The sequence below is a fragment of the Galeopterus variegatus genome, unplaced genomic scaffold, assembly GCF_000696425.1.
Source record: "Galeopterus variegatus unplaced genomic scaffold, G_variegatus-3.0.2 Scaffold1689, whole genome shotgun sequence".
NCBI classification, from domain to species: Eukaryota; Metazoa; Chordata; class Mammalia; order Dermoptera; family Cynocephalidae; genus Galeopterus; species Galeopterus variegatus.
In genome coordinates, this window is record NW_007727800.1 from 480554 (window position 1) to 504531 (window position 23978).

A 23978-nucleotide genomic window follows, 5' to 3' on the forward strand; every position below is an offset into this window, starting at 1 on the left:
CGCCGCGACGCGGCCCGAGGCCCCGAGAGCAGGGAAGCCGGGCAGCCCCGGGACGCGGCGGAGCCCGGGGACAGCGGGGACGCCGCCCAGTCCGCCGGGTGAGCCGCCCTTGGGGAGAAACCCCCCACGCAGAGTGTGGCCCCACCGCGGTCGTCCCCAGTTCCTCCCCTCACAGACTTGAGTGTTGCCACTCTGACCACCCGCAGGGTCGTCCCGGGCGGCCCAGCGCGCCCCTCGCCCCGTGTCCCTTCCGTGAGCCTCCCTCGTAGTCGCTTCATTCCCCTCAATTCGCCCCCTCAGTGCGGGGCTCCCTTCTCCCCTCGGGGCTGCCTCCCTCCCCCAGTGCCTGCCTCGATGTCACCCCAGAACGGCCTCATCGCGCCCCTTGCCGCTTACCCTTTAACGCCCCACATCTGGCGCGCTCTGCATACCCACCTGTGACCCCGAAGTCCCCCTCAACAGGACTTCTCCACCGGGGAGCCCGGTGCCCGCGCGGTCGCCCCCCACGCACAGCACGTGCACCCGCAGCCCTCCCCAGCCCGTCAGTGCTGCTCTCTCGCAGGCCGGCCCGCGCGACCCCTTTGGTCTCTCCCTCCACAGAAACCTCCCACTGCTGCCCACACTTACACCCTCCCTGTCCTTGTTCCTGCTTCAGCATTGGTCATCCCACCTCACTCCCCACCCCAGTAGCCCTCGGCACCCCTTCCCTAAACATTGCTGCTTCTTCTAGGCATGAAGCTAAAATGCAGTGGTTAAGAGCACGGGCTCTGGAGCTTGACAGGCCTGACATTGCATCCCAGGTCCTCCGCTGACTGAGCCTTGCGATCCTGGGCAAGTTTCAAAGCTTCTCTGGGCCTCAAATTATTCATGTAAACGGGGATAGTAATAGTATCTTCCTCTTACCTACTTCTTAGGGCTGGTGTAAGGACTAAATATGTGTAAAGCTCTTAAAAGAATGTCTGGCAAGTAGTAAGCTCTCCATAAATGTTAACTGTTATTAACGTTATGGTGAAACACCACACATACCTACCTCACTTCTCACGACTGTGTTTTTCCTAGCTGCCTCTAATTCTTAGAATTCAACCTGTCCTGTCACCATTTTGATCCTCTCTCCCAGCTCTCTTCATGTCAGTTAGTTTTACCCAAGCCAAGGCTGAACTCTTCTTAACTCATCTCTCTCAATTCTGAGGGACCCTGTGTCTGTCTAATCACCCCTGACATGTGTGTGTATGGGGATGGGTGGGAGAGAAGGATTGCCAGCCACTGGCCTTCGTGGGAGTGGCTAAAGTGGGGAGAGCGACAGTAAAGTTTCCAGAAGCAGTCTATGTAAGAAAAAGGAGAAAAGAAGTCCCCCAAATTAGGTCTCCTTAAAACTGTGGTTTCTGATCACACTGTCCTTATTCTTTCTCTCTCTCTCATTGGTTGGATATGACTCTTAAGCTCCTGTTGCTCTCTATCACCCAGCCCCTCTCAACTGTTTTTGTAATAGGACTCAATCCCTGATAACTCTCTAGGCTAGCCCAGGGACCCTTCTGAGCTGTAGAACCACCTTGGCTAAGCTAGGAAGGAGAACTGGAACGTACAGACTCTGGACTCAGCTCTCTGGTTTTTCTCAGGTTCCAATGATGTGGTCTGCTCTGGGTTTACATTTTAGCTCCTGGCACAGTTGAGGTGAAAGTCAGGGGGTGGGGAATTTTTCTCAAGCAATGGAAAGGAGAGTCCTCAAGCTCTGGGTTTGGAAGCTAATAGAATGATTAGCTCCGTCTATCTTTCCCCTTGAATTCCCCCACCATAGTGTCGACTTGATTGCGAGTTAGTTAGTGCTGTTGGCTGTGATACTGGGTTTGATTGATGAGGAAGATTAACAGACTCATGAGTTTCCTCTTATCTGATGTTTCGTTGGAGCATGGGACTTTGGGGTTTTCTGTCCCTTCCTCACAGAATGAGCAGAGCTCTTACTGGCTGGCCAATTGCTCAGTCACAGGCTTGGGACTTCTTTCAGAGCAGGCCTGTTTTCAGCCTCCTGGGCTGTTTGGCCTCTTGTTGATGGGAGATTTGTTCCCTTCCAGCACTTGGGTATGCTGCTCCAGTTCTAAGCTTAGTTTGGGGAGGAAAATTTGAACACTCATTTCGGTATTCTAAGACAGGGAACAACTGTGAAGCTAAGGTATGGGACTCAGCTTGTGTTCTTCTTCTACAGGAGCTTTTTTTGGAGAACAAATCAGCCAGTGAGCAGGAGGTAAGAGAGATGGGGTGAGGAGGAAAATGGATTGATGACAGTTTTGAGGGGAGAAGTAACCCATCGATTTCTCTGTCTTACAGATAGTGGGGGAAGAGATTGTGAACTTTGCTGACCTCTGATGTGAGGAGCTCAGCCAGGGCTGAGGGTGGAGCCTGGCTTAATTTGCAGCCTGAAGCCATGGGCTGGGGGTCATGGTGACCTGAGACCAGTGGACTCTGTCCAGTTACCCCCTGCTGCCCCTTCTACCTCCCCTACCCTATGCTAAGGGGACTTATTTCCACCTCTTCAGGGAACTCACCCTGAGGGAATCCCTTTCCCCTATTTTCCTATCTTCTACCCTCCCAAGAGAGTCCCAACCTATAGAACTTCAACCTCCCATCCCCTGAGGTGGTCCCCATTCCTTCCTCCCTTCCCCCGCCATGCTCCAGCTGTGGAAGGTGGTACGCCCAGCCCGGCAGCTGGAACTGCACCGGCTCATACTGCTGCTGATCGCTTTCAGCTTGGGCTCCATGGGCTTCCTGGCCTACTATGTATCTATCAGCCCCAAGGCCAAGGAACCGTTGCCCCTGCCCTTGGGAGACTGCAGCAGTGGTGGGGCAGCTGGCCCTGGCGCTGCGCGGCTTCCAGTCCCACCCCGGCCCCCCAAGCCTCCAGAGACAGTTCGAACTGAACCCGTTGTCCTTGTGTTTGTGGAGAGTGCATACTCACAGCTGGGGCAGGAGATCGTGGCCATCCTAGAGTCTAGTCGTTTTCGTTATAGCACTGAGCTGGCACCTGGCCGAGGGGATATGCCCACACTGACTGATCATACCCATGGTCGCTATGTCTTGGTCATTTATGAGAACTTGCTCAAGTATGTCAACCTAGATGCCTGGAGTCGGGAACTGCTAGACCGGTACTGTGTGGAGTATGGTGTGGGCATCATTGGCTTTTTCCGAGCCCATGAGCACAGCCTACTGAGTGCCCAGCTAAAGGGCTTTCCCCTTTTTCTACACTCAAACTTGGGGCTCCAGGATTACCAAGTAAATCCTTCTGCCCCCCTACTGCATCTGACACGCCCCAGCCGCCTGGAGCCTGGGCCACTGCCTGGTGATGACTGGACCATCTTCCAATCGAATCATAGCACATATGAACCCGTGCTTCTTGCCAGCCTTCGGCCAGCTGAGCACCCTGTACCAGGATCAATGCCTCGTCGGGCCCGGCTTCCCACTGTGGTACAGGACCTGGGGCTTCATGATGGCATACAGCGGGTGCTGTTTGGCCATGGCCTTACCTTCTGGCTCCACAAACTTGTCTTCGTCGATGCTGTTGCGTACCTCACTGGCAAGCGCCTCTGCCTGGACCTTGACCGCTATATCTTGGTAGACATTGATGACATCTTTGTGGGCAAGGAAGGTACCCGCATGAAGGTGGCTGATGTTGAGGTCAGTCTTTTTTTTTCCTTAAATTTCTTTTCTTAGAAACTGTTCAAGACTAGACTGTCAGACTCCCTTCCTTGATTCCGATTTGTCATAAGTACACTCCTTGCCCTTTTCAGGCAGGAAGAATGATACTTCTCATATATCTCCTGCTCAGTCTGCTCTGTCCTGATTTCTCATGTCCCTGCTACTTTTCCCAGGCTCTGTTGACCACCCAGAACAAACTCAGGACCTTAGTCCCCAACTTCACCTTCAACTTGGGCTTCTCGGGCAAGTTTTATCATACTGGTGAGCCTATTTCCCTGCTCTTTCAGCATATCAGTATTAGTTTGATCTCTCCTTTCAGTGTGTATCTCCCTAGGCAGACAAGTTGGAGAAAGGGGGCAAGGTCAGACTGCTGTGAGGAGCTAGGGGTGGGTATGAATTTAGGTTAGCATGGGTGGCTGAAGGGCAAGTTGGCAGTGGGGCAAATAGAAATTTTTAGGTGGACAGGGTTCAGTAATGTCTTAGGGATGGAAGGTGGTCAGTGTTGTTACAAAACAAAGGAGGGCATAGGGGCTGACTGGCTGTGATCAGTGGTCAGTGTGTGGTCATAGGGACAGAGGAGGAGGATGCAGGGGATGACATGCTGCTGAAGCACCGCAAAGAGTTCTGGTGGTTCCCTCACATGTGGAGCCACATGCAGCCACACCTGTTCCACAATCGCTCTGTGCTGGCGGACCAGATGAGGCTCAACAAACAGTTTGCTCTGGTGAGAACCTTGAATCTCTTCCCCATACTTTCTCTCAGAGATTGTGCTTCCTTTTCAACCTTCCCCTTATGGGATACCCTTTCCCTACCCTTTCCGTTTTTCATTCTGTGGAGGCATCCCCACCCTTTTTACCCTCTACTCCCCAAACCTCACCAGGTCCTGGTGAGAGTCTATGCCATTCCCAGGAGCATGGGATTCCCACGGATCTGGGGTATGCTGTGGCCCCTCACCACTCGGGCGTGTACCCCATCCACACTCAGCTCTATGAGGCCTGGAAATCTGTGTGGGGCATCCAGGTGACCAGCACTGAGGAGTATCCCCATCTCCGCCCTGCCCGCTACCGCCGTGGCTTCATTCACAATGGCATTATGGTGAGGGACTCCCAATACACGCTTGAATCAAACTCCCACACATTTAGACAGCCTCCAACCTGCATTGACCTATGTCCTGTCAACTGCCAGTCCAAGTTCATCCACATAATAGGGGATAGAAGGGTGAAAAGTCATTATGCACATAAGAACTTTATCGCTATAACCTCAGAATGAGTCCTCTGTAAACCCAGGAAGTCCCAGTGCTTCAGGACTTTTGTCCATCATTTACTTCTCATTCTACCTTTCAAATCTCATTTATGTGTGTTTCTTTTCCCTTAGGTGCTGCCCCGACAGACTTGTGGTCTCTTCACTCACACAATCTTCTATAATGAGTATCCTGGAGGTTCTCGTGAACTAGACCGGAGCATCCGAGGTGGAGAGCTCTTTCTGACCGTGCTGCTTAATCCGGTAAGGTGCTGAGAGGGAGGGCTAGAAGATTGGAGAGCCAAAGTGTTTGTAGTCTGGGACCGTTACTCACCATGGCTGATTCTGAGATGGGGTAGGTTCTGCAAATCTGACATGCAGGCACCCCCTTGCAGATCAGCATCTTTATGACCCATCTGTCCAATTATGGAAATGACCGCCTGGGCCTGTACACCTTTGAGAGCCTGGTGCGCTTCCTCCAGTGCTGGACTCGACTACGACTACAGACCCTTCCTCCTGTTCCTCTTGCACGAAAGTACTTTGAACTTTTCCCTCAGGAGCGAAGCCCCCTTTGGCAGGTAAGGGTGGATCTCAGACTGAGCAGAGACATGATGGAGGCGGGAGCTTAAGAAAAGATTAGTCCTTATCTGATTCTTGGCCTTTCCTTCAGAATCCCTGTGATGACAAGAGACACAAAGATATCTGGTCCAAGGAAAAAACCTGTGATCGGCTCCCCAAGTTCCTCATTGTGGGACCCCAGAAGACAGGTGAATCATCCGTAGCTAACTTCTCTTGCCTTGCCTTAAACTCAAAAGATCCTTTTATTCATGCTGTTGAGCTGGCTTCTCTCACTATGGTCTGTTCTTTCTCTCCCATTTAGGGACCACAGCTATTCACTTCTTCCTGAGCCTGCACCCAGCTGTGACTAGCAGCTTCCCTAGCCCCAGCACTTTTGAGGAGATTCAGTTCTTCAATGGCCCTAATTATCACAAGGGTATTGACTGGTGAGACTGGGATCCCCTTGAATGCTTCTCAGAGGAACACCGCCTTCCCCCAAAATACCCCATTCCAGTTTCCACCAGCACAGAAGTCTGGCCCCAACACTGTGCAAATTTTTCTGTCTCTCTGTGCTACTTCCTAGGTACATGGACTTCTTCCCTGTCCCTTCCAATGCCAGCACTGACTTCTTATTTGAAAAAAGTGCCACCTACTTTGACTCAGAGGTTGTACCACGGCGGGGGGCTGCCCTCCTGCCACGAGCCAAAATCATCACTGTGCTCATCAACCCTGCTGATAGGGCCTACTCCTGGTACCAGGTCTGCCTGAAGCTAGGGATATATTGGGGCTTCAGGGGGGGTTGCGGGGAGATGGTGACTGCTAGAAAGACAGAAAGGAATGAGGGAATGGAAACTAAGCTAGTGCCTTGGGAGGAGATCCTATACTGTCACCAGACCAAGAATAAGGACAGGATAGTTCTGTCAGATCACCAGTCCTTTCTCTTCCTACTCCTTGTCCTTCAGCACCAGCGAGCACATGGAGACCCAGTTGCCCTGAACTATACCTTCTACCAGGTGATTTCAGCCTCCTCCCAGGCCCCTCTGGCACTTCGCTCCCTGCAGAACCGCTGTCTTGTCCCTGGCTACTATTCTACCCATCTACAACGCTGGCTGACTTACTACCCCTCTGGACAGGTACAATCCCCCAAGAGCCCTCAGTGGGGACTCCTTCCCTTCCTCTTCCCTTCAGCCCAGAAGCTTCTTAGGAATATAGAGGGAACCACATCCCTGTCCCTTTAGTTGCTGATTGTGGATGGGCAAGAGCTGCGTACCAACCCAGCAGCCTCAATGGAGAGCATCCAGAAGTTCTTGGGTATCACACCCTTTCTGAACTACACACGGACCCTCAGGTGGGATAGCATGACCCAGGGAAGGAGTATTCTAGGGGAAATGGGGAAGCAGGTTGACCATGTCTGTTTGGAAGAGACATGGATTTACCCTGTCTCAGAAGGAGAGACATGCTCCTGTGGGCTGGGAGGGGTAGTGTGCATTACAGGGCTTGAATTTCTCTTCTTCCTGCCATCTAATCACCTTTTCCCGTTGAGTAGGTTTGATGAAGATAAGGGATTTTGGTGCCAGGGACTTGAAGGTGGTAAGACTCGCTGTCTAGGCAAGAGCAAAGGCCGGAGGTACCCAGATATGGACACTGAGGTAAGTAAAGCCTGGGGCAGGGTATCCCTCTCCACTTCCAGGATCCAGTTCTGTGTCACCCTTCTTACCATTTCTGCCTTCATTTTTCTCCTGTCAGTCCCGCCTTTTCCTTATGGATTTTTTCCGGAACCATAATTTGGAGCTGTCAAAGCTGCTGAGCCGGCTTGGACAGCCAGTGCCCTCATGGCTTCAGGAAGAACTGCAGCATTCCAGTCTGGGCTGATGTCCCAGCCTCCCGTACCAGCAAAAAGCCCCCTGCTTCCCTAAGGGGCAAGCCCAGAACAGGGCCCATAAAGGAGATTAGAGTGGCCTGGCCCCTTCTACCTCAGTGGCCCCCAGGCCTGGGATGGCTGAGAAGGGAAGAGCATCCCTTTCACATAGCTCCGGGGCCTAATAAAAGGGCTTCCCTTGGTACCCCACATCATGGTACTAGGTACCTTTGACCCATGATCCTGGGAGGGGGGAAGGAGTGAGAGGGTCCAGGCAGGGTGTAGAAGAATGTATTAGTCCAGTGTTTTCCTTCTTTGTCCCCAGCAGTGTATCTTACTATCTATACCTGGCTATGGGAGGGGCCCCTCTAGTCAGGCACTGGGATCTACCTGTGGCCTGGCCTCCCTAATGTCATTCATATTGAATGGGGATGAGGCCGGACAGTGGCTCATAGAGCTGAGTATGAGCCCTAGCTGTGGGCTAGAAATGTCTTTAATAAACATCCTTATTTTTCTGTTTTGTCTGCCTCATTGGATTGTAGAAAACGTAGAATAAAGCAAGTGTTAGACATTTCCCCTCAGTTCAAGGTTCATCTGCACATGGAGGGAACGAAGGGAAAGGTCCAGGCAGACTAGAGTAAAAAAGGAGTTTATATATTTATAAATGCCAAATAAATACCAGAGGCCACCCAATGCCCCCTCCCAGACAGGGCTGTTTCCCCCAGCCCTAGGCTTCCAGGGTCTGAGACATCTTGGCCCCAAGCTACAGACCAAGAGCAGCTGTCAGTCTGGGCTACCAGGGAACTGAGTGGAGATGATCTGTCCAGCCAAGTTTCATTTCCCCTGTGTGAAGGGCCCCCGTAGCCACAGGCCTGTGTCCCTGTATAGGGCCCTAGGGGGTCCAGACTCAGGGGGAGAAGGTGGTCATCTCGAGTGAGACCCGCTGCCACAGCTCCTTGGTCTGTTTGCTGCGCTTGAGGTTCTGCAGGATGTCGTTGAATTGCATCATGCCCATGGGTGTCAGGCAGAAGGCGCTGCGGGCACTGCGGATCGCATTCACAAAGTCGTCGTAGTCGGCAGGGGTCAGGTGAATCAAGCGGTGGTGGATGTACTGGAGGAGGATGTGTGTAGGGCGAGCCTTAGTACAAAGCACAGACCCAGTCCCCTCCTCCCTTACATGCTGGCTGATCTGGTCCGTGACTGCCCAGGAGGCGCGCCACCCTGCTCCATACTTGCTGGGTTGTCACCTGCATGTAAGCCTGCTGGCAGCGCTGCACCAGTTGGTGGAAGGCCGGGGCACGCAGGTGGTTGTGGGCATGAGCGGGGCTCAGCCGCTGCAGCGTCTCCATGACGATCTCCTGCAGCACAAACGGGCTCAGCACCCCCTTGGCTGCCCCCACACAGAACTGGTGCACGTAGTTCACTCCTGGGGGGCAGGGGGAGGGGCATGAGACGGGGGTGGCCACCTCTGCCCTAGGGACCCAACTTAGGTATCTCAGCTCTGGCCTGGCAAAGAGCCTCCCTCTACCCCAGGAGCTGAGGTAACCCTCCACCCCCCGCGCACGCACACATACCCGACCAAGGCCTCAACTCTGAGCAAGAGCTAGGAAGGAGGTCTGGGATAGGAAGGTGAGGGAGCGGATGGGGGGGAACAATGGTCCTGGGGAGGGGAGGTGTTACCCAGCTTTGCTGCCAGCCCCAGCAACCATTTGACATCATCAGTGTAGGGGGGGCAGCGGGAGAAGTTGTTGGGGTGATCGTTGTGTGCCCGGCGACCCAGCATTTCCAGTGCCAGCATTCCTGAGAAGTAAGGGTCGGCACATGGTTAGGGGCATCTTTTTCACTCTACCCCAAACTGTTACCTGACTCCACGGTAAACAAATGAAGAGCTAATGGATAGGGTCTACTGAAGAACCTCTGGCACTGTTGCAGGTGTAAGTGCAGAAAGAGGCTGCCTCTTACCAACACGGTAGGCAGCGTGCAGATGGTGCAGGCTGTGTGGATTGACAGGTTGACTGTGCGTCTCTTCCTCGGGTGGTGGAAAACCCCCGCTCACCAGTGGGCTGGGCTGTGTGGTCAGGGCCGGCAGCGAGGCACCCTGGATGGCTGGAAATGTGGATGCTGGATGGACACTGCTCACTGAGGGTGGGATGAGATCCATGTGAGGAGCTCTGAGCCCAAAGAGGGACAGAGAAGATTCCCTCCCCACCTTCCCTGCCCAGTGTACCTCCCCTCCATTCACCTGCTCCCTGTCCCCACAACTCACAGGCCACACTGGTGGGCAGTGGGAGCCCTGGCTCTGTGTGGTAGGGATGTACTGTGATGGGTGCCATGGAAGGGACAGGAAAAGACACAGCAGTGGCAGCAAGTGAGGGAGGAGTCACCGAGTAAGGGTACTGAGCCCCCAGGAATGCAGGATGCACACCCTAGAGGTAGGGAGAAGAGAAGGAAGATACCAAATTATATTAGGATAGTTCTCCCCCTTTGCCCCACAAACAGGTATCCCTACATTTCTTAGTCAGCCTGGGTCCCCCAGACTCCCACCACCTCACCAGGACTCTTGGATAGCCCTACCATTACTGTCAGAATACCCCACTCCAATCCCCCATGAACTCCCAACGTTCTCCCACATGCCCCACTCCCCAGCAGAACACTGGTCTCACCTGTGGGTATGCAGAGCTGGGCACAGGGAAGACGGCAGGCCGGGGCATATGAGGCATGGGGTGGGCGGGGTGAGCTGGGTGTGTGAGGTACTGAGGGCTGCAGGGCAGGTGGGGCTGTAGAGCAGTGTAGGGGTGCAGGCCAGGGGAGTGACCATGCCCCAGTCCTGGACCCGGATATAAACTGGACCCCACTGAGATGACTGGCACCACTGTGGCTGCTGCTGTCACTGCTGCCGCTGCCACTGTAACTGGCTCAGTCCCTGGGCCTCCCCTGCCCTCAGGCAGCCCCCGCCCAGCCTCCCCAACTGCCCTGATCCCATTGGCACTACAGCTTGTAGCCCCTTCACGGGCTGTGGATGAGCCACCTGCTGTTTGCTCATATAGCCAGAACCACTGGTGAGCAACCTCAAACAACACTTCGGGGTACACGCCCCCACCCTTAGCCGCCTCTTCCACTGCCATGCAGGCCTTCTCCAACATCAGGTTATCCTGGAAGGGAGGGGCACAGAGTATTAAGGAGGAAGGGCTTTGCCCCAGGGATGATGTCAGATGACATTCTAATGTCTCCCTCAGAGTTGACTCATCCCGGGGAGGTATCAAAAGTCAGGGTCAGTGCTCAGAGTCAGTATCAGAGCAGTGAGTGCTTGTTAAGGAGGAAGGGCTTTGCCCCAGGGATGATGTCAGATGACATTCTAATGTCTCCCTCAGAGTTGACTCAACCCCGGGGAGGTATCAAAAGTCAGGGTCAGTGCTCAGAGTCAGTATCAGAGCAGTGAGTGCTTCACACAGACACTGAACAAATACTTGCTGACCAACAGGAGTCAAGACCCAGGTTACAGTCCCAGTTCCAAACTAATTTAACCACCCCCCTCCCACCCGAATCTCATCATCTCTCTGAGTCCTTCCCTAAGTCTTCCATCCTGGGTGATCATCTTAGTCCCTAAACTATAGGCCTCCATCTCCTTATCTATAAAATAGGAATAATCCTAACCTTAGAGTTGTCAGGTAAAGGAAATGATGCACGTGAAAGCACATTAACATGTAAAGTGTTACCATGAGAGGACAAACTGGATAGTTTGCACACTCCAGGATATGGGAATCAAGAGCTGGGCCTCAGCTTTCCCATGCCCAACCTCCCTGTCCAAATGCCCCAGAGCAGGTCCCCAGATTGCCTATAGAAATACCTGCTCCTTGCACTGCACCAGGGCCCGCTGGATCTCATTGGGGTTCAATGCATGGGCATGAGGCAGGCAGCTTAGGGCCAGTTCCGCCGCTGCCCTCACCATATTGGAGTCTCGTGCACGAGATGCCCTGTCAGCCAGGGATGCAACCTCAGGGGGTGTCAGGTGCCCATCCCAGCATTCTACCAGTATAGTCAGGGCTGCACTGCCAATCTCCATTGCCTGGCCTTTGGGAAAAGGAGAAAAGAGCAGAGTGGGGTTAGCGTGGGCACCACTGGGGCATGAGAATGATGTCTTTCCTGTCAGATCAATAATTCCACAAAGACAAGGCTCTTATCTCCACCAATTAATCCCCCTCCTGTACCCAGATCGGTACACTGGATTTACCTGTAATCCAGGAAACGTGGGAAGAATAGGTACGTGAGAGCCAGTTGGGAGAAACAAAGTTGTGCAGGCCAAGGGCATAAAGCCCAATCTCGAAGGCGCAAAGGTGCAGGTTGCGGTGAGGACCCTGGTGGCCCCCTGAGGAAGATGGATGTGTGAAAATTGAAGTGCTGCTGTTGCCCCCCGCCTTGATCAGCACTGTCTTCGCCAGCTCGAAGTAGAAGTGTGCAGCTGCCTCTGATGGCTGATTGGGTACATGGGGAGCATGACTCTCGGGGCGGCGGCCCTTGTACCTGAAGGGGCAATGGGTAGGGACGGGGGTTGGGGTTTCTTTGAAATGGGTGCCCAGGTAGGTTGGGAAAGGCCAGGGTAAGTGAGGACATTGGTGGACAATGATTGGATTCACACTAGAGATGTGTCTCAGGGTGGGCCAGATCAGGGACGATGCGTATTTCTTCCCACTGACCTGCCAACTTCAACTGTCTTCACCCGGGCCCCTCCACTGGCACTGGCCCGGCGACTTCCACTGGAGGACGAGGAACCCAGGGAGTCTGAGGAAGAGCTGCTAATGCTGTCACTGTCTTGTCCTCGACCCCAGGAGGTGGGGGCCCAGCCCCCTCGAAGGGGCCTCCGGCTTAAGGTGGGGGAGCTGTCCGATGTTGTCTCGGGGGCACTGCTGTCAATACTGGCCATGCCTAACCCCCCAAGACAAGTCAGTCTTAGAAGTTAGGAGTCCCAGAAGTCAGACTCCAACCTTCAGGAATATTCTTCCCTCCACACCATTCCATGGGCTGTCCTACCTGTGTGCTTCTTCTTAGGCCGCCCTGGGGAGCCCCAGCCCCGTCCATTGTAGCCTCCACGACTGCCAAGTGCCAGGCGGCTGGGAACCTTCCCCTCTGGCCTTGGGGTCAAGGCTGCCTCAGATGGGAGACCCTCACAGGGGGAATGTGGGGAACTCTCTAGGTAGGGAAAGTAGGATATTGGGATGAGCCCAGGAAAGGGTACCCCAACATGACTCCATACCATTCATCCCCCCTGCCCAGTGCCCCCACCTCACCAGGCACATTCTTCTCTGTGAAGCCCTCAGTTGGACCTGGCCCAGCCCCTGCCACACTCCCTGGCTGAGCAGGCCCTGCAGAGCCTGAGGTCAGTGGTTGAAGGGCCCCGGGGGCAGATGGGCCCCCGTGCTTTGAAGGAGACCTCTGGCTGGCTGTGGCTGGGCGGCTAGATGAGTAGAAAGAACTCAGTGTCTGCGGCTTGTGAGTCTGGCTCTCTCGGTCCAAGAGTTTGTCTAAGATCTGGAGGACAGAGAAGCAGAAACAGGATGCCCTTTATCTTCTGACTTCTGTTACCCTCCTTTCTCCTTGGAACAGCCCCCTCAAGAAGCCTTGCCCAGTTTTAACTGTAGGAGAACTCCTTGCATACGTATCTTGGTATCCTCCGTTTAACACACCACAGGGCTGAATATACTGATATTCAATAAATATTGAAATAAATGAATGGATGACTTTACGCCCTCTGCTTCTCTTCTTCCATCCCATGCCCAGGCACTCACATAAGAACCATTGGTACCTCTTGTTCCTTATGATGTCCCCAAGATTCCCTACTTTTCTCCAGTGGGAAGAATAGCACTTTTCTTATTGTACTGGAAATCCCTAAGAAAGGTGGTGAGATTTGCACTCTGTCTGCCTGTCATAAGCCCAGTACCTCAGTCCTTTACCTTCTTGAGCTTGGCCTGGTCGTCCTTGTAAGTGATCATTAGTGCTAATGCCAGGTCACCCTTCTCCCGACGTGTGCCTTCACATAGGAGGGGATGTTCTGCTTCACTTACTGTCGTCTTCATGCCTATGAGAAGGAGGGATAGGGAGTGGCCATAACTCCCAAGACAGCAAAAGCAAACAGGCCAGGGTTCCCCAGCCACCAGCATATGAGGTAAGGGGTTCCCTTGGTCCAGCCCCACCAACTATAGAAGGTCCCTGCTGCCTGTCATATCCAGCCTAAGCTCTGCTCTGCTTTACAGGCACTTCATAACCTTGCCCGCTCTACCTACCCAGCACGCACCGATCGCGTTAGAGAAGTTGGGGTCCTCGCTCTCATGAAGACGTGATTGCAGCTCTGTCTTTATCCATGTTGTTTCCCTATCTAGAACTTGCTTTTCCCTAGATACCTTGGGTGTTGCTGCCCTTACAATACCCAACACCCACAGCACATATTTTTGCTCTGAATTCTTGACTGTCTCGTCATGAAGACGTGATTGCAGCTCTGTCTTTATCCATGTTGTTTCCCTATCTAGAACTTGCTTTTCCCTAGATACCTTGGGTGTTGTTGCCCTTACAATACCCAACACCCACAGCACATATTTTTGCTCTGAATTCTTGACTGTCTCGTAGGCATTAGTTGGCTCACACGTCATCCTGACTTATTACCATCCAGCCCCTTCCTTAGGAATAGGGCCCAGGTCTCATGCCATTCAAGACCTGGGCCAGGTTTAGCTCATGGATGTGCTCAAGACACTGACACACTCACCTAAGGCAGCAACTGCTGCTTCAAATCCCAGTTCCTCATCCCCAGGCATCTCATTGTTCCAGTTGCGACTAGGGGGCCGGGAACCCGTGGGAGAAACCACTGTATGAAAGTTGGGGTAAGTCAGGCAGACAGTAGTTTCATGAGAAAGAATGCAAGGGAACTCAAGACCCTCATCATCCCAGACCTACCCATGAAGCTGCCTGATGGGTCTTAAAGGCGATTCAGAGCCTTGGGGCTCTTGGTTTTTCCTTAGAAAAAGCTACCCCTACCCCAGTTCCCCACTTATTGTAGCGTTAGGCACCATACCTGGAGCACAGAGAACGTCAAAGATGAAACTAGCCAACATGAGGGGCAACACAGGCCGATAGTCACACAGTGTCCCCTCCCGAAGCTCCTCTGCCCGGCATCGCATGGTACTCATTTCACTCGGACCCAGAGGGATCTTCTTGAGCAGGGCAGCCACCTCTGACTCCTGGTACGCCAGCTTCACCTGAAGACACAGGAACTCAGACCTCCAGAACCTCAGTGGAGATCAAGGTGCAAGGCTCTGAGGAGACTGAGGTACACAGCTCAGACGGAACCTCTGACCTCCAAGGCTTTGGTAGAAGCCGGGGGCCGCTGTAACTCCAAGGCAAACATGCCGACTCGGAAGGCCAGGTTGTGGTGCTCTGGGCGCTCACTAAGCACCGTCAACAGGAAGGCTGCCTTGGTCAGGGTGTTGGTAGCCACCCAGGTCTGACGGCTCGTGGATACCTTGTTCTTCTTGCCCTAGAAAGGGAAGCACAAAGAGGCATGCAGATGAGTGACTCACTTTGGTGTAGGTGGAAGGATGCTCTCAATGCAGAATGGGAGCAGGTTGGGGTAACGGGGGGTCAGGAACATAGAGGAAGGGGGTCTCTCTCACCTTGGCAGGGGGCGGCTCTACCTTGAGGTCAGGTGGGTTGGCCAGCAGGTCCTGGGCAAGTTCCACAGTGAGGCGGGAGGCCTCACTACTATAGCCATGCGCATGCAGGGCCTCAGCACAAGCAAACAGTACCTGGAAAGAAGACATGGGGCAAGACAGGTTGGAGCTCCAACTTCCAGGGGCAAGACATTACACTCGCTCATGTAACAAACACTCCCTGAGCACTTGCTATATGCTGGGCCCTGTGCTGGTCCTGTGTATACCACAGGAGCTCAGTCTGGTTATAGAGACAGACACATAAACACACAAGCCAGTATGACGCTGGCTACTACCGGGGAAGGTCAACAGGGGAGTAGGTGGGTAGGACACCTCCCTGAGATGTGGGGCAGAGGGACAGTATCAAGGAAGACTTCCTAGAGCAAATGATCTCTAAGATCTCGGGCCGACCCCGTGGCTCACTCGGGAGAGTGCGGTGCTGGGAGCACAGCGGCACTCCCACCACGGGTTCAGATCCTATATAGGGATGGCCGGTGTGCTCACTGGCTGAGCGCAGTGCGGGCAACACCAAGCCAAGGGTTGCGATCCCCTTACCGGCCACAAAAAAAAAAAAAAAAAAAAAAAAGATCTCTAAGATCTCTGAGACCTGAGGAAGGAGGAGGAGCTAGCCAGGCAAGGTGAGAGAAGAGCATTCCAGGCAGAAAAGCCAATATGTACAAAAGTATGGATGAAAGAATTAGCATTACAGGGTATGGGAGTGGTTCAGCTGAGTGGAAGACAAGGGACAGAGTAGCCAGACGAGAGTGGAAAAGCAGGCAAAGATCAGATCAATGTGCTAGCTGGTTAGCTCAGTTGGTTAGAGCAAGGTGCTGATAAAACCAAGGTCCAGGGTTCCATGCCTGTACAGGCCAGCCGCAAAAAAAAAAAAGATCAACTCAAGTGGAGCCTCATAGGTCATAGGTCATACTGAAGACCTTTATTTTTAGAAGGTGCTGATAAAACCAAGGTCCAGGGTTCCATGCCTGTACAGGCCAGCCGCAAAAAAATAAAAAGATCAACTCAAGTGGAGCCTCATAGGTCATAGGTCATACTGAAGACCTTTATTTTTATCCTAAGGGCAAATGGGAAACCAGTGAAGAGTTTGAAGCAGCAGAGTGATACATTCAGACATCAGAGGTAAATCAATGGGGAAGTAGTGAAGAGAGTGGACTGCAGGCAGGGAGGCCAGTTAGGAGCCTGCTACAGGAGTCAAACAGTCACGCTAATGGTCCTGACAATCCCAGCTAGAGCCAGATGGCTCTTCCCAGCTGTGGCTAAGGAGCACCCAGCCCTCCCTCCCTCAGTCTCCTCAGAGTCCTCTCACCTCCATGCGGCTCTCCTGTTCCAGTGGCTTCAGCCCAGCAAACAGGTCGTGCTCCTCCCCAGTCCCACCCTCGGCCTTCTCCTCCTCGCCCCCAGCCCCATCCTGGGCATTCAGATAATATGCCTGGTAGTCATCATCCTCCTCCTCTCCAACTGCAGGGACTGCCTCTTTGGTTTGGGGGAGCCCATTGCCACTCTCATCTGTGGAAGGGAGGTCATCCCGGGTACAGATCTCCCCAGGAAGTAGGCCAGGGGGGCCAGCGGAAGCTGTGGGAGGCTCAGGCCCCTCTGAGAAGTACACGCCACCATCTTCTTCATAAGTATCTGGGGGCTCAGGAAGGAAGGTGGAAGGGCCTCGGGAGCCACCAGGGGGAGGACAGGGTGGAGGGCTCTCAGGGAATCCGCCAAAAGTGCTGGCCTCTGCACCCAGGGCCAGGCTGCTGTCATCCAGGCTCATCTCCGCCAGATCTGGCTCCAGGGAACTGTCTTCGCTGCTCAGCCGTCGCTTGTTCCCGCCGCCTGCTGAGCCCTTGCCACCACCGCCAGCCCCACCCAGTGACTTGGCTTTGCCCCCACCTGGACCCATCTTATTCAGAGCCTTATCGCCCCCTTCAGCAGAGAGGCGGCGGGGACCCCGCTGTGACAAGGGGACCCCCTCACCCAATCCCTTGCGCTTGGCCCCAGACTCCTTAGGCCGCACAGCTGGCTCAACAGGAAGAGGTCGGGGCCGGTCCCGGGATTCTTCCAAGCCCCCAGAGCGGGGGGCTCCTGGCCGAGGGGGCAGGGCCCGAGCCCAGCACAGTGCCAGCTTCCGGTCAGTGCCACTGTAGGTGACACCTGGAAGGGGGTAGGCCTCTTCCCAGTTAAAGTAGCAGGCCTCCACTGCTGGCCGGAAGCCAGGGAAGAGCCGCTCCAGGGTCTTTTTGTGTTGTCCTCGCTTTACATTCTCAATCACCTTCAGTTGCCACTGGCGGAGCTGTGCGCACAGCTCACGGCGGCTGTGGAAACAAAGGGCAGGAGGCTGCTGGAGGGGCTGCAGTCTGCACTGAGAAGGGAAAGGAGGGGATAGAGTAGGGGTGTAACCCAAAGAGGGGCACAGGGAAAGGACTCAAGGAAGTACTTCTTAAGGAAGTACTTCTTGAGCCAGCCCCATAGACATCACTGTAACACTCAGGAATCGTGGAAAGTGGGTGCTATTGGGGGAGGGGAGGAAGAAATCCTTTTAGAACAAGGACTCGTAAATCACTGGTAACCCTACTGCTCAGCAGCTCCCATTTCCTTAGAACTAGAATAATAGTACATATCTTGTACAAGGAGATAAGTGCTCAGTCTGTCCTGGACTGATTCAGGCTCAGGGCTGTGGTGAGCCCAGAGGGAGACTCACCGCTGGGGACTGAGTGCAGGGTCCAGCACAGCCAGTCTCCACAGTGTGACCATCTCATCACACATGCTGGCACATGCATGGGCTGCCACCTCTGACTGCCCATTGCTACGGCCTGTATGCCCACTGGCGCTGCTGTGTGAGGCTGAGGTGCGCACGCTGTACCACCAACCTGTTATCTGGAGACAAAGAGGGCCGTGAGATGCATCCGACAGCTTGGAGAAAGACTAGCACCCCCCAGTGTACCTGGCAGGGAGGGAAAGCATGAAGCACCACAGAGCAACCCGACTCCAGGAGATTACCTGTTCATAGGTGAGGCACTGATCAGTGAGGATTTCCAACAAGGGGGCAGCATTGCTGTCCCTCCGCTTGAACATCTCCCGCACAATGCTAAGCAGGTTCCAGACACCCTCTGGCTCGCGGCCCCTCAAAGGGCGCAGCAGACATGCCCATTCAGCAGCGGCTGGAGGCTCCGTGGAAGACAGATACATGGAGTTCACATCACTGAAAAAGTAGTAGAGCAGAGAATGATGATTCTAAGACAGGCTGAATGAAGCAGGTAAAAGTGCATCAGAGCTTTGACACAAAGGGGTTCTGACCCAAAATACAGAGTATAGGGGGAAAGGGATGTCCACGACAAAAATTCTTAACCTTCAAGGCTTCCAATCCTTGTACTGTCCAACCTCCAAAAAAAAAAAAAAAAAATCTTAATCTTTCTCTGCCTTAGTTTCCTGCTTTGTCAAAGAAAGAAAAATACTCTTGTTCTACCTCAATAAGAACAGACTACTCTGTGTCTGTACAAGATCACCACCATCCACTGACTCATTAGTAACATCTTCTGTGTGCCAGGCACTGTGCCAGTGCAGGGAATAAAAGGTGGTGGACACAGGCATTAACAGAACAAAGGATCTCTCAGCAGCCTGAGGGATGCTCCCTCTACACCACAAACACAGGTCCGTGGGGGTCCAATTTACCTGAAGACCACAGGGGAAGGGCCACAGAACTTGTGTAGTGTCTTCTTGATGTTGTCGGTGAGTGTTGATTCATCCAAATACCAAGTACTCTGGTCCGAGGCTGAGGGTCCTGCTGTGGGATCTGGGGATGACAGGCATTCAGTCACCTAAAGATAGGGGCCTGAATTCGCCCGACAACAACAAGCCTTTAGTAAGCAGCGCCGCGCACTACCAGCTGTCTTTCTTCCTATTGCCCTCTTTCTCACCACGCTCACCTGGGGCTCCACACACTGTATTGATGGCTGTTGACTGGGAGGAGAGGAGTTCATCCAGGAGACGCTGGGCTGTGGGGAGGATCTGAGGGGGAAAGGGACAGAGGCAGAGAGAACAAGGCACAGGTGAACCCAAGGAGGCCTGGGCCTGACAGGAAGGCTGCTATACCACCCTGGAGCTAGTCAGAGGAAGGTGTGCCAACCTCACTCACCTGCTGAGGGAGCTCACTGATGAGGTACTGAGCAAACTTCTGCAGCTGGTCCCTCTGTAGCCGAGACAGGGACTCTGAGACTGGGGCCCGCAGGCAGACTGCAGAAGCCTGAAGGGCACACAGAGAGAAATGCAACAATCGAGAAAAGGCTTGCTGGAGCTGGGGATAGAGAGGCAGAGTTGGGGAGGCAGGGGGCTCACATTGTGGCCAGGCATGCAGCAGAGAAAGGGGGGATGGAGCGTAGGACAGGACCGGGATAAATTGGGAGGGCCTCACGTTGTGGATGCGGAAGAGACAGAGTGCCACGACGTGGGTGCACCATTTGGCCCCAGCCCCACAGGTACAGCTGCAGGAAGTGACCCGGCAGCGGTCAAACATCACAGCCACGTTGTAAGCCCCTTTTGGGGGGACAATCTGAGGTGGCACCACTGTAGCACTCAGGTGAAACCCTGGGGAGAAATGTGGGCATGGTCAGGGAGAGCTGCCAAGACCTAGGTCTCTGCCCTTGACCCTGGCCCTGCAGTTATTCACACAATCTGCTCCGGCTTCTTGTCATGGGTCCTTAATTCATAACACAGGAGATGGGAGGAGTAGGGCTGCCACTGGGCATGATAGGACCCTCACCTATCTGCAGTGGGTCCTTCACTGCCCTCATGCGGAATAGCTGATCTCCTCGCTGGAACTCATCTGCACTGCCATTGGCCAGGCACGAATATAGCCTGGGGGGTGAAAAGAGGACATAGCCACAACTTAGCAAATAAACTTCAATAGACCCTGTCAGAGACCACAATGCCCTAGGCATTCTCTCCCCAGGTCATTCCATCTTGGGGAAAATCCTAGGCACTCCCTCCTCCCCTTGTCCTCCTCTCACCATAGCCCCAGATACAACAATCTCTTTTGTTCTGTAGGAAGCCCAGCCAACACTTTGGAATATCGGGACCCCACTCCCCACCATCAGTCCTGTAGCCTCACCGGATGTCCTCTTCATTCTCAGGGAAGCTCCAAAAAGCAATTCGGAGCTGTAGCTGCTCAGGCACCGGGGGGTAAACTTTCTCCACCACTTCAAATGGGATGTGAAATGCCACCTGCTTTGCTGACAGCTCTACCAATGGGATCACCAGTCCATCTTTGGAAACAAAGGTTGGGGTGGAGGGAAGGAGAAGGGGAGATGAAAAGGACCATGATTACTTGGCACCAATGCCAGTGCCACATCCTGGGCCCCACCTTCACTATGAAAGAAAGGGGAGACCTGGATGAAAATCCCAGGGATCCTCCTGTCAGGATACACTAACCCCTGAGACTCCATCTGGGGGAGGGGAGCTGGACCGTCCCCAGCCCACAACCTGTTACCTAAGGTCTAAAACAGAAGATACCAGGGGATATCCCAGGAAACTCCTGCTCACACAGGTGTGTTCCAGGGCCTGAGCAAAATAACTCTGCTCACGTGGCTTGGTATTGAATTTCCTGTATACTACAAGCACTTTAGATTCATATGACATTGTTAATGTCTCTCCTCTGGCATTCTTATCTCTAATTGCTTTTTTACTATCCCGTTTTCTCTAGATGACTCCAGGCCCCCATCTAAGGAAGGAAGATAGGCCAGAACCCAGAAGAGTTCATTAAGAATGGACCTCAAGAAGCAAGAGAGCTTGCATACCTAATGCTGACTTCCCACATTGGAAGCCTTCCTGGGGAGACAGTTATCCCAGGAGACCTAACTGCTGATCCTGGAATCACCTGGAATAGGATGGAGTGATCACTCCAGAAGGTTTTCCACACTGCTTTTTATTTTTTTAAGCCAGTCAAAAAAAAAATTTTTTTTTTTTTTTGGCGGCTGGCCGGTATGGGGATCTGAACTCTCGACCTTGGTGTTACAACACTGTGCTCTAACCAATACAGCTAATTGGCCAGCCCATTAAAGCCAGCCAAATTTAGCAGTGGGGGCTTGTATACCAACTTTAGCAACACTAATATTAATAACTTCTGATAACCCACTACCATTAGACCAGGCTGTACGTTGTTTTAATCAAAAAACAGTGATAACACAACAGGCTGCACATTTTACCAACTGCCAGTCAGATTAGAAAGCAGATCAGAAAATCACAGAACTGAAAAGAACTTTTTTTTTTTTTCAAGTTAACCCCTTTATTTTGAAAATGAGCAACTGAAGGTAGCTGGGGAATAGGTGACAGGATTGGTGGGAAATACATGCTTTTCAGGTTTTAACCTGTCCAGGAAGATACCAATGTGCTGAAAATCTTCACTACCATGATTTCAGTTACTTCCCTCAAAGTGAGGGAACTCTAAGCACCAAAGCTACCCACACATGCAAATATGAAAGAAGGAGGGAGGCCATAAAAGATCCACAGTGAACCAGTTACGATGTGTGTGTATGTGTACACAGAGCATGTGCTATCTCTCCGACTGAACTTGAATACCACCGCTCCTGCCACTCCTAAAAAGTGGCATGTGGAAATTTCCCTCTGTCCCAAAGAGCCAGAAATCTCTTCAGGGCAGTTTGGAAAAAAGGACTCTTGAAATGGCCTGAGTAGAATCATGCTAATGAAACACCCCAACTGCTAAAGAAAGCCAATTTCCACTAAGACCCAGGACAAAAACTGTGCCATGAGAAAGGCAGGTAAATGATGTGGTGAGTTCCAAGCCTGTGGAGCTTCTCTTAGCATCACTTTCCCCTCCATCCTCCCTAATAAAAGCTAAATTCTTCACAGCACTAATCAGTTAATTCACTGAAAGACCCAAGGATGAAAGAAAACAGTTAAACCACACTTTTCCCCAAACCTCTGATATGGACATCTAAGGCTCCAATCCAGTGATCCCAGCCTTGCCTTCTGACAGATATTCAATATGGCCAGGAGCACGGCCTCTGATCGAAACTCATGAACTATGGAATCTCCTCTCACAGGCCAGTTCACCTCCACTTTCCTCTGGGTGGGATCCCTTCTTGGTCCAGCTGGGATCAGAGATCATCGCCCTGAAGCAAGAACACTTTGCAACGGAGTGACATACCTCAAGTGGTCACAATCCACTCCCTACCCACATTCTCTTCTGTGTACTTTCTGGTTTGCTTCAGGCTGAACCTATTTAAGTATTCCCAAGTCAGAGGGAATATTTCTCCCTTACCCCCTCTCTAAGGCAAAGGAACGACAAAATATCTACCTTCTGTCCAACCCAGGATTTCACTGGCACAACACACACACACACGTGGATAAGGCAGCCCACCCCAGAACGGCCGAGACACACACACACACACAACACACACACACACACAACACACACACACACACACACGAATAAGGCAGCCCACCCCAGAACGGCCGACACACACACACACACACACACACACACGTGGATAAGGCAGCCCACCCCAGAACGGCCGGAAAAGCGAAGTCCTTTCTAAGCTTGGGACAGCTGGTCCGGGACAGCTCCCGCGCGGAACCGCTCCCGGGCGGGACAGCTCCCAAGCAAGGCCCAAGCCGGGGCGGAGCAGGGCCTGCCCTCTTCCCTCCCCAGTGCTCACCCTCACCTCTCATTCTGCTACCGCCACTGCCACCTCCGCCACCGCCGCCAGTGGGGGAATTGGGCCCCGCTGACTGTTTGCGCCATCCCCGCCAGTTCTGGCAGAGGCTCTCGGCCTCGGAAATGAAGGAACAGAGTGAATCCTCCTCAAAGCGGTCCGAATCCTCGAACGAGAAGCGCTCTCCGTCCTCCCACTCCGCGAACATCAGCTCCATGGGGCCCGCACCCCCCGGGGCCGGGTCCCCCCCCGCGGATCCGGGGCCTGGGCCGCCGGCCGGGAGCTGAGGGGAGGCCCGGGGCCTGAGGGGCGAGCCGGGGCTGGGGGTGGCCGGGGCGCTCAGGGCGGCCGTGCCGGGCGAGGATCTCAGGTCTGGGAAAGATACTGGAGCAGGCCTCGCCCCAAAGCGTGGTGCAAACGAGGATCGTGGCCAGCCTCCGAGACTCAGGGCCGGGACGAAGCGCTCGGCGGCCGGGGCCTCTAGGCGGCTGCGGCGCCGCCTCCCCCATCAGCTGATCTGAACTTCCGGCCGCGCCGGCCACCACCACTTCCGCCCTCGGGCGCTCTGGAATCCGACTCGGTACGGGCGGATGTAGGGGACATGTTTGTTTAATTGCTGCATTTCCTGCTTTTTCTCAAGCCCACCCTTAGACACCATAAGAGGAAGCCAATCTCCAAATGTTTACGAAGTGACTACAGATCCCAGCAATAACTCGGCGTCCATAGTGTCCCGAAAGCATAAACAGCCGCCATGCACGTCGGGAATCGTAGGCTGTCAAGAGACAGCACAGGAGCCATTGGATGGAGGTAGTGTCCTAACTCCGGATAGGCCCCTCGGCTGCATCGCCTCCTGGGAATCGCAGTCCAGAAACCTGCGATCCCGCAGACTTTTTATAGGGTTTCATTGGGAAAAGCACCAAGAAAGAAGGACTCTGATTGAGGAAATGGTTGTACTGTTTGTCAGTACAGCCTTTGAGTCTAGCAATTCTTAACGTTTTTTTGTGCCGTGGACATTTCAGCAGTGTGGCCCCTTCTCAGATTCTTTATAAATGCACACGATAAAATACAAGAATTACAAAGGAAACCAATTATTTTGAAATACGATTACCAAAATATTAATAAAAAAAATTTATAACATGGTAGTCCTTTTTATTTACACATTAAATGACAAGACCTAGTAGAAAATGTAATACTTTTGAAGCTAGTGATAAGTTTTTGAGATATTTGTGACCAAGTGAAATAAGATATGAACATACCATGATTTCA

General features: G+C 53.2%; 2 protein-coding genes across 7 annotated transcripts; one reads left to right on the plus strand and one right to left on the minus strand.

Moving 5' to 3' along the window:
* The first annotated feature begins 11 nt into the window (after positions 1-11).
* NDST2 (N-deacetylase/N-sulfotransferase (heparan glucosaminyl) 2) lies at positions 12-7862 on the plus strand. 3 transcript variants are annotated; one of them, XM_008578448.1, is made up of 15 exons: positions 12-98; positions 731-2239; positions 2323-3666; positions 3861-3948; positions 4257-4411; positions 4597-4782; positions 5062-5190; positions 5322-5504; positions 5597-5693; positions 5807-5930; positions 6068-6242; positions 6447-6617; positions 6723-6832; positions 7031-7133; positions 7231-7862. In XM_008578448.1, exons 3-15 carry the CDS (start codon positions 2662-2664, stop codon positions 7354-7356), a joined length of 2652 nt encoding a protein of 883 aa, XP_008576670.1. In that variant the 5' UTR covers positions 12-98; positions 731-2239; positions 2323-2661; the 3' UTR covers positions 7357-7862. The 3 variants fall into 3 exon arrangements, with proteins under 3 accessions (XP_008576670.1, XP_008576668.1, XP_008576669.1); XM_008578446.1 differs by having other exon boundaries at positions 6068-6617; XM_008578447.1 differs by lacking the exon at positions 4597-4782 and having other exon boundaries at positions 6068-6617.
* A 113-nt stretch (positions 7863-7975) lies between these two features.
* On the minus strand, positions 7976-23178 carry ZSWIM8 (zinc finger, SWIM-type containing 8). 4 transcript variants are annotated; one of them, XM_008578452.1, is made up of 26 exons: positions 22722-23178; positions 20150-20303; positions 19802-19896; positions 19454-19626; positions 19178-19285; positions 18969-19050; positions 18715-18835; positions 18043-18244; positions 17744-17919; positions 16361-17357; positions 15001-15132; positions 14685-14864; positions 14403-14586; positions 14097-14195; positions 13291-13415; positions 12628-12868; positions 12371-12529; positions 12037-12265; positions 11574-11863; positions 11190-11413; positions 10006-10494; positions 9585-9768; positions 9305-9481; positions 9023-9142; positions 8590-8768; positions 7976-8453 (listed from the first exon to the last, which is right to left on the minus strand). In XM_008578452.1, exons 1-26 carry the CDS (start codon positions 22927-22929, stop codon positions 8250-8252), a joined length of 5532 nt encoding a protein of 1843 aa, XP_008576674.1. In that variant the 5' UTR covers positions 22930-23178; the 3' UTR covers positions 7976-8249. The 4 variants fall into 4 exon arrangements, with proteins under 4 accessions (XP_008576674.1, XP_008576673.1, XP_008576672.1 ...); XM_008578451.1 differs by having other exon boundaries at positions 8590-8700; positions 9609-9768; positions 22722-22929; XM_008578450.1 differs by having other exon boundaries at positions 8590-8700; positions 22722-22929.
* Between the last annotated feature and the right edge of the window lie 800 nt (positions 23179-23978).